The sequence below is a fragment of the Sycon ciliatum genome, chromosome 5 (genome assembly GCF_964019385.1).
Source record: "Sycon ciliatum chromosome 5, ocSycCili1.1, whole genome shotgun sequence".
Lineage (NCBI taxonomy): Eukaryota > Metazoa > Porifera > Calcarea > Leucosolenida > Sycettidae > Sycon > Sycon ciliatum.
In genome coordinates this window covers 26,655,099-26,665,357 of record NC_088647.1, presented here as the reverse complement: position 1 = coordinate 26,665,357, position 10,259 = coordinate 26,655,099, and the positions used below count along the sequence as shown (strand labels likewise).

Below are 10,259 nucleotides of genomic sequence, written 5' to 3'. Positions count from 1 at the left end.
TTCCCCTCTAATTATCCATGTAGTGAGAGATGAAACCATTATTGCAGGTATTCATTCATTGTTGGGATGAAGTTAATCTTGGCAAATAGTATTCCTGCCTGCAGACAGGCTGTCACTGCATCCACTCTGTGAATAATGCCTTCATCTGAAACACCAGACGTGAGGCCAGCTCCTGAGATCCGATCTCAGATGGAGAGCTTTCCCATTTGCGGAAATCCTGAAAACACGTGATCAGAAGTTATTTTGCCACTCTACATCCTTTGCGTGTGCTCTCATCTTCTCCTTGAGATGGTGTGTAGACGTATGGCTTGCCACAATACTCTTCCTTTCTGATAGCATTTGACTGTAGGCCTGGCATTACAACCGTCCACAACTAACTGTACGTGCTTCATCAGGAAAGTAAGACAGGCGCTGCTGAGCAATCGACTTGGTACTGAGTCCATGAGAAATTCTAGTTCTTTTCGAGCCTCCTGAGTTGGACTCAGCAAAGGCAGTTCTTTTGGAACGAGCTCTTTCTGTTTATAGCCGCTCCTTCATCCTGGTCCAAATTTAGCAATGCATCAGTGTCTACTTCAGTATCGCTAGAGATGCTATCGCCAGAGCCTCTGGCACAACTAGAAAACTCTTCTTCATCTGTTTGATATGCACTTCGCGTATGTCTCCTCCATAGCTAGCTCTGCATTATTCTAAAACAAAGTAAAAGTAAAAGAAACCTCGTAAGTAATTTCTCCGGATTTGTGTCACTTGAACTGCCTCGGCCTCGGTTGGGCATGCTTCACAAATTAATGGCTTGTATACATTTACCTGACCACATCGCTACAATCATAACAGTTTTTATGTAGCAATAGTAATGTAGCGTTAGTGCTAAAGGTGTTACTTGTCTACACAATCACAAAGTCATTCGCCGGTACAATGCTTAGTGCTCAAATGCCCGGAATGGGAGGAGCGTAGTACGCAAGAGGTACACAAAAGGAGTAAAAATAGGGCTGTTTCGTTGTTACTCAGAGTTATATGGCAAAAACCAATCATCAGACAACATCTCATGATCATGATTCTAGCCGAATGTTGCCAAAACCTGGGATTTCCCGATATTATCCACTATGAAACTCGTTATGCCGCTCAAACCTCCCCTAATGCTCGTTTTGTTCCTTTCTAATGCTCCATAATGCTCTGATGCTCGGATAGTCGTATAATGCCGAATATAATGCCGGCATTATCCGCTGGACCCTAGTCGTCCTGGTCGTGGGGGGATACAAAGGATTGCCGTTTTCGACACCAATGGGCGGAGTTTCCACTTCGACATCCAGCGCACAACGTGATTAATGTGATACTGTAGCGAGTCGCAGGCTTGTAATAAGCCTGGCTCGGTTGTAATGTCGAAGGCCCTTTTTTTACTTTCTTCACGTTGCTTATTTTTTATAGTGATACATGCACATGTACATAACAACATTTTTTATGGAAATGCGGGCACTGTCAACTATGCAGCATGCTCATTTGTCAAAACGCCATGCTGGAAGTATTTCCTTGCCTTTCATGTGTCGATCGAAAAAGAAAAATCGATCGTATCGCATATAGTGATGCATCGGTTATTGATAAAATCACGGAAATCAAAAGGGTACGCTATAGCCGATACAGACTGTATATGGAATGGCAGGACTCGCGGACGGTGGGGGAGAGGCAGGGGTAGCCTAGGCAGCTTGACCGACCATAGGGTCTCGGCTTCATTGCAACCCAAGCGCTCCACAAAAACAAAAGATTACAGAAAATACGCGGGGGGGGGGGGGTGGGGCCGGGGGGGGGGGGTAGATAACTGGGGATTACGGGGAAAAGTATGCACAATAATCGCTATGGTTTATTTTCTGTCACTTTCCTTGGCTCTGACCGCTGGAATGCCCTCCCAGCGGAGGTCCGCTCAAGTTCTTCCTTGCATACCTTCCGTAATTCTGTTCTTCATTTTTTAGGGTACCCTGTCAAAAGGCCTTAGGCCTGTGGGGATTGCCCTATCAAAAATTTAATAATAATAATAATAATAATATTAACTGGTTTGAGGGAAAGAGACAAATATTTTGAGGGAAAGAGACAAATAATAATAATAATAATAATAATAAAAAGTTATCAGAGAGTAAACGAAGTGAATGGAGGAGGGAACAGAGTTAGAGCTTTTTTCGTCTTTTTCTTTGATTCATAGCCTGTCCGTTGCCCACTCCCAGCGGGTAAGGCGCAGCTGGGCGTTGACCTTTTCTTTGAACGTCTGCAGTCCTTTCCTTGTTGGCTGGTTCAGCAGAACGCGGCACTGCGGGAGCTGGTTCCACAACAGCGTCAGGGAAGGACCGAAGGACATCATTCCGTGCTCTGAGCGGAAGAGTGGAAGTGAGCTGAAACTGGTGTGAGGGATGCTTTTGTGTGCGTCGGCTATGGCGTGATGTGTTGGTCGCTCGAGGTGGAAGAAGGGTGAGAAGCATGTCTGGGCCAGTTGAAAAGTGGAGCTTGTACAGAAAGAAGAGTGATCCGACCATTCTGCGGATATCCAAGCTAGGGAGGTAGGCTCCATCGCCGATTAGGTGAAGGCCACGGCGTTGGATGGCAGTGAGGCGAGCCAGAGTGGTGGGTGCAGCGCTCATCCCACACGACCATACCGTACTCCAAAACCGTGCGGACAAAGCCCTTGTAGATCACTCCACGGCACCTGGAGTCCAGCACTCATGAGGCTGTCCGGAGGAAGCTGAGACGCTGCGAGCCTCGAATAGCCTGATATGAGCTGTGAAGGACAGGTGTTGGTCAAACAGCACACCCAGCAGCTTCAGCTGCAGCGCTGGTCAGAGGGTAGCTAGACCAGCCTTTGGGTAATCCTGAAATAAAGATTATTATAATACAGACCGCAGTCTCGTAGAGTCTACCGGGACGGGCGCATGCTCTCGAGCTCGATCCAAAAACCGAATCCCGCACTTGGCATGACAGATCAGAATGTAGCGGCTTTGCACCGCGACACGCCCGGTAGACCTACTAGTACTCGTACTAGATGATCTACCCATAGGCCATGGCCATATGCCATACCGGTATACCAGGCGCTAGCCCCGGAGTGGCTTGACTATGGTAGCAAGGAGTATGAACTATGGACCAAGAGTCCATAATGGGTTATGGACTCTTGCCCATACTCTATAGTGCACCTTCACCCTTCTTCGGACTCTGACCTTCAAGTTCGAAGTACACCTGTAATACACAAATTATTTTGTGCTGATATTGTGATCGTTTTATTTTACTTGATTCGGTGACTTCGTCTTACGCCTCACAGTCACAGACTCAGGTGTACACACGTCCAGTCCTACGCAGCCATTCTTGAGTCGAAGAGTTTCCCCCAGCCTAGGCCATGGAGAGTGGAAACTTCAAACTCAAGAGGAAAGTTCCATTGAGTTAGATGTATTGTTATTGAGAAGTAAGAGACCAGACCAAACCAGTTTATGCAAAGATTTGCGCTGTAATATCGAGTGTACAAGCAGGCCTGACTGACTTTGCATGCACCGCAGTTTGTCAGCCTTTGGGTAATCCTGTTATTATTATTATCCTCCTCCATAATCTTCGCTGCTCATCTTAGTTCACACCGCGTGGCATCGACGAAGGGAAATCAGTGAATGAAGTACAAGTAGAATCATTTTCATAAGGTCTACTGGAGAAATGCGATCAAAATGGACTCGAGTAACTCGACTTCAGTAAGGGAAAAGAATGAGCTGCCGTATCCGGTAGTTGCATCCGCTTGGGACACGTCCCAGACAGACTCGGAATGCGTTGGCACAGCGCATATCGTGGTAGTTGGTGACCTGGGAGTGGGCAAGACCAGCATTCTACTTCGCTTCATGGAGAACAGGTTCATTTCCGACCATGAGCCAACGATTGGAGTTGACTTCCGCGAGAAAGTGGTAAGAGTTCAACCACTGCAGTCACCCCCCCCCCCATTTTTGTGTGTAGAATGAACGCATTCCTTTTGTTGTCGAGTTGCTATTGTACTGCGAATGAAAATCAGTTTAGACTAAGTTACTTTGAACCTTGATGCATGCTCCCTGCATTCTGAGGGGGCTCAAAAATCCCCCTCGCTCCCCAGGCTCTAGTCTAGCCCTCCGCGGTGCACACAGGCTTGCATGCAGCATGTGTTACAAATAGGAGATCCCCCCCCCCCCCCGATAGGCGTCAGCCCTTGGGTAGTCCTGAAATAAAGATTGTAAGTATATGCGCACGCGCATGTGGTTAGGCTCAGAAAGGGTTTTGGTTTCTTTGTCCCCAACTGTACTTCGAGGTTCGAGATATCACTGAAAGTGCAAGGCCACAAAGGTCCAGAGTGGAAGGGAATGCTTGAATGATACCACTCTACCCCACACTTCTCCATCCCTTTAGACCTGGACGGACGGGTGACCCCTCTCGCCCCCCTCCCCCCCCCCCCCACACACATATACACTTTATAGCGAAGGTTCTAGGGAGTGCTTGCATGCCTCCGGTCTAACTCTAAGGGCCCATCAGAGGATTGTACTTACATGTACATGTAGCTCAATTGCCAAGTGTTCCCTCAAGAATAAAATAAATAAATTCGACAGGTTCGCGTACCGGGCAGGTCAAGAACAAGGAGTCGTACAACTCCCTGGTCAAGAACCACCTTTTCGCTTCCGTGGGACGCCACCACCCCATGATCAGGCGTCAGATGCGGCTCCTAAACGGTGGGGGAGGATAGATCAGATCCACCAACCAGAGGCCAAAGACCTAAATCCCATATGCCACGGTACCTCTCGTTTCTCAATCATGGTCTTAGACCAACCCACTGTTCCCTCAAGAGAGACAGTTTATTCATTCTTCTCTCTATGTGTGTATAAGGCTTCGAGCCCAGGTGTTTTGAGCACTGTCTCGAGCTGCCACATGCAGCTTGCTCAACCTTGTTAATTCATTGTCACGTGTTTTCTTCCCAAACACCACTCGTGCACACGTGCCCTCCCCCCCCCCCCCACACACACACACGCACATGCATGCACATGTACACACACGCACACGCATGCGCACACCGGAACTGTTTCAGGTCGAATGCGATGCAGTCGCAGTCAATGTGGTCTTGGTGGATACTGCAGGGCAGGAGAGGTGAGCTGGCACGGTCATGGGTTAAGTGAATGCCATGTACTGTAGTGTGTGGTGTCTGTTTGCCCAATACGAAATGGGTCCTAGAAAAAATGGGTCTCACAATACGTCACTGTGCACATTAGAGAATGGTAAAAGTAAAGTAAGTTATCGTGTCCGTTCCCGAAGGGAACTCACGACGGCCGCTAACACCCGGTAAACCCTAGCGGCAGATGCAGCGCCTAACGGTGGGGGCGAGTGGATAAGTCTCACAACCACTGGCACAAGTGCCGAGAAAGACCCCATTAGCCGCATCCATGTACCCCTTGTGCCTGGCCACAAGTTCCCAGTTGACTGTGGGTAGCAGCACGGCTGGAAAAAACGCTCCCAGGCAGGACTTGAACCAGGTACCTCTTGTATTTCAATCATGGTCTTTGACCAACCCACTGTACCTGCCTGGTAAGACACCTCTAAACGTCTCTTGTCTCATTTAGTTTGATTCCATCGTCTCTCTCTTTCTCCGCGTGCGTTGTGCTCACCTTGCTCCCCCCCCCCCCTAGCCCTCGTTTTGCCCTTTGCTGGTATTTAACCACCTAACGGATCCTTTTGGTCACTGCTCACCTTTTGCCAGGAGCCGCATGGCATAGACATCAGAGAAGTAGAAACAACGACAACGAAATTCCTGGCTGCTGGAATATTGCTTGGTACGCTGAGCACAGAGTATTTCACGTGTGGAGGACAAGAGACCATTCAGAATGTGTTGCAGTTGCCTACTGTACTGATTATCACAGTGCTGCTCGATGAAATCCGATCACATGAGTCAAGTTTGCGCCCTGCACCAGTTCACATCCCGGTATCCGCTGGTCTAGGGCTACACAAAGCCTGGCGTGGCATTGACTTGCTCGACCAGATTGCTTTGAGCAGTGCTGTACATGCACACTTATAGACTCTCAGTTGTAGCAAAATCCCAACTCGGCAAAGGGATGATCATGAACTTCAAAGTATTCACATTCGCGGCACATGCCGAAAGGTGGCAATATATGAAGGGGCGCTTAGGGCAGTTAATGGAGCAATTTGTAAGGCAGGGTGCCATGGATCATGCGGGAACGTCGCTCTCAGCTCAATGAGGCCCGCATCATTCTGCTGTAGCTCAGCCTTTCCTTCTGCTCTGTGTTGACTGCTGCGCAGGTATTACGCCTTGACGAAGTCCTTCTATCGGTCGGCGTCGGGTGTTATGCTGGTGTTTGACCAGTCGTGCGAGGAGAGCTTCTCTCACATCCCAGATTGGCTGCAGCGCACTAGAGAGGCATCGTTCGTGGCCGACCTGCCGTGTTTGCTGATTGGCAACAAGGCAGACTTGCCGGACGAGCAGCGGGTGATATCGCACGAGCGTGCTGAAAAGCTAGCCAAGACGCTGGGCTTGAGCTACGTGGAGACCAGCGCTGCCACCGGCGACGGGATCGTGCCCAGCATTCTCTGGCTGGTCAGAGATGTGCTGCGGAGCATGCCCACAGGTGACGGCTTGGACGACGTTGACACAAAACTGCTGGCAGGCATGCCCACAAGAGGCAAGCCCAAGCGTCCGGATAATCAATATTCATGGAGAACCTGCAGCTGCTGATCTGGCAGGGGGAGCTCTCTCCTCCACGTATGCAGAACATGTGTGTGAAAGAAATGCTGATAAGTGGCCAGTGATGTATTCCAGTGGCACCAGCAACTAACTCATACACACGTGGTTGGCATGGCATTGTGTAGGCCAGTAACTGGTGGCTGGTGCAAAGCATTCTGCTCAGTGCTCCGCTGAAATCGTGTCGGTTGTGGCCGATGCAGGAATCAGAAAACCCGGCCGGCTGCGTAAGCTTCACTTGGAGCTGAACCGTATGTGATAAGCACACTGGAATGATGGCATGTTCACTCAAAGTTTGACAGTAGTATGGGATTATGAGCTATTCTCTTTGATGATGGCATAACATTGATATACAGTCTGTATCGGCTATAGCGTACCCTTTTGATTTCCGTGATTTTATCACTATAACCGATGCATCACTATATGCGATACGACCGATTTTTATTTCTTTTTTCCGATCGACACATGAAAGGCAAGAAAATACTTCCAGCATGGCGTTTTGACAAATGAGCATGCTGCATAGTTGACAGTGCCCGCATTTCCATAAAAAAATTCTGTTATGTACATCTACATGTGTCACTATCAAAATAAGCAATGCGAAGGAAGTAAAAAAAACAGGGCCTTCGATATTATTGCAACATGTATTTTAAATTTATCACTATAGACGATAATAATGTAGTGTGTTATGCATGTTTTGATTCTTTGTTGCCATCATAATATCTGATATATCATTACATCCGATAATATTGGTTATAGTGATATTTTAATATAGCTATGAATAGGATGAAGGCCGCAGACATCACGCAACTACGTTACTTGTTCGACATGTATTTTACTGTGTATTTTATAACAAAAATATTATTGAAAACCCATAATCGATTTTCTTGTTCCTATCATCAGTGGGAAAGATACGGAACTAAGGATACAACCAAAGAAACTGAAGTTAAGTACTGTAAATAGAAATGTGTTAGAAATAACAACAAAATACAAGTGCAATAAAACCACTAGAGGAAACGCAAAAAGGTAACAAGATTACGTAACCAAAGGCGAGAAGGCGCTTAAAGGAAGTGTCAACCTACGAATATTATTATTATTTTGTTTTACATCGGAAGCTCAACACTGCAGCTGCACAAATATGAAGAGGCCGATGGGACCAAAAGAAATAAAAAAAACAAAAACAAAAAAACAATGTATGTACATTAGTGTAAATGTTCATACATCAGTGTAAATGTTCAAATGTTTAGAAAAATGGGGGATGAGTGGTGAACATAAAGAGAAAAGAAGAAAAACGTATGCTGAATGAACCTGGGCAATATTATACATGTAGCTGGTGAGAGACTAAACGTTGCCAACGTTGTCAAACAAAATTGCACGATATCGTTCAAACCAAACTGGATCATCCAATAACTTGCAATAAGCGCTTAAAACCACGATCAAACTGAGAGGTAAACAAAGAGGATTTCAAGTCATTAGGTAGAGCATTAAAAAACAGAGCAGCACGAAGCACAAAGGATTTTTGACCGAGTGTTGTTCTGCATTTTAAATACGGGATATCATGTGTGTCGCGATTACGCGTGCTCCGGGTAGATTGCGGGGCTGGGAATAACGATGTAAATACAGGCAAAGGGCAAAGAATATGATTAATGAAAATGAACTTCCCAGTTGACACCAGAAAATAGTAGTCCAGGGGCTTAACATCAAGGTTTTTCAGAAGACCAGAATACAACTTCAGTGCAACAACGTGCTCCTTCTGCTTACACAAAACAGGCTTATGAATACGTATACAGACTGCCTCAAGGACTTTCAACTGTTGGACAGTTGAAAGTCCTTGAGGCAGTCTGTATACGTATTCATAAGCCTGTTTTGTGTAAGCAGAAGGAGCACGTTGTTGCACTGAAGTTGTATTCGTAGGTTGACACTTCGTTTAGCGCCTTCTCGTCTTTGGTTACGTAATCTTGTTACCTTTTTACGTTTCCTCTAGTGGTTTTATTGCACTTGTATTTTGTTGTTATTTCTAACACATTTCTAGTACTTAGTTTCTTTGGTTGTATCCTTAGTTCCGTATTTTTCCCACTGATGATAGGAACAAGAAAATCGATTATGGGTTTTCAATAATATTTTTGTTATAAAATACACAGTAAATACATGTCGAACAAGTAACGTAGTTGTGTGATGTCTGCGGCCTTCATCCTATTCATAGCTATATTAAAATTATTATCTCCACGTAGATTATTTGTATAGTGATATTTGTACTGGATAAAGTACGTTTTGCTTTTGATATTTCGTACCAATATCACTGTAGCCGATATATTCTTATATCCGGTCACTCTATAGCCGATACAGACTGTACATAACATCTGTGGACAACTCTCAACAAAGGACAGCTCCACATTTAAAAAAGTACATTTCTCCAGTCCCAAATGTTTTCAGTCCGACTCCGTGGTGGAGAATTCTGTGGTCATGGCACCCCCCTCTTGAGGTTACGATGAGTCGCATCATCAGTATACATATACATATACATGCATGCTTTGTGTGGAGTGGTGAATTGGTGCTCGTGATGTCACTGCTTGCAATTTTAACATCTAATAATGACGAATGATGTCATTGCCTAAATCTATACAGGATACAATTGTCTGATACCGAATTAGGGACTGATTGTCAGTAATTGGGCGGTTCCACTGAGTCTGTACTTTGCAACTTTCTTCTCAGTTTGCACCCTTATATCCGGGTCCACTATGCATGAAAACACCAGAAAAATTCCTCCGGTTTCTCGCCGGCATTTGAATTCCGGATTCCGTCAAGGGCTAACTCACCTTTGGCCCCTTTCTCACATTATTCCCCAACTTAGAACATTCCAGGTTGGAAGGCTGATGACTGGTAGCAAGAGTAAATAAGCTCAGAGCTTGTACTCCTTTAAAATAGTAGCAAGAGTACCATTAGTAGGCTTTCCCCAAATCGGCCCGGGTTTTTTCTTCGCCATTATTTTCGCCTTTTCGCTAAGCCCAAAAATACATCAGATTCGGCTGCAAAATCAGCTGATTGTTTGAAAATCGGCTGCCAAATTGGAATATATTGGAAAATCGGCTAAAAGAATTGTTGGCATATTGGCTTCAAGATTTGGTAGATTTTCGGCGATTCTCAAAGAAACCCTCCAACATCGGCGAAAAGCTTAGCGACTTTTCGGTAAGTCTCTTTTTCTTTAGGAATGGGTTTGCTCCCACACTGGAGCTCGCGCTATTCCGCCGACGACTTGACACTTGACTGACTCACGACTGCCATCCAGAGAACAAGAGAAGTCCATCCAACCTTCGACTCGGCAAACCTGCAAGAAAGCACGCGAGGAGCTATTCCTAAATCAGGAAGCCGTGTTTCGCGTATGTTCATGCCGATGAACTCACTCCCGTTGACTTTTCACGGCTTGCTAAATGGTCCAATCCGAGACGTGCACGTTGCAGCTAAACCTCAGGTCGTTGAATATCAGAACCACTTGTCAGTGTTGTGCTAGCTGATGTATGTCTGCGGGCTTCCCAGTATCTTGTCT

General features: G+C 46.1%; 1 protein-coding gene across 1 annotated transcript; it reads left to right on the top strand.

The window, feature by feature from the left end:
• Nucleotides 1-3,291: 3,291 nt before the first annotated feature.
• LOC135818191 (ras-related protein Rab-13-like) lies at nt 3,292-7,557 on the top strand. Its single transcript, XM_065331540.1, has 3 exons — nt 3,292-3,914; nt 5,057-5,115; nt 6,280-7,557. Exons 1-3 carry the CDS (start codon nt 3,684-3,686, stop codon nt 6,710-6,712), a joined length of 723 nt encoding a protein of 240 aa, XP_065187612.1. The 5' UTR covers nt 3,292-3,683; the 3' UTR covers nt 6,713-7,557.
• The last annotated feature ends 2,702 nt before the right edge of the window (nt 7,558-10,259 follow it).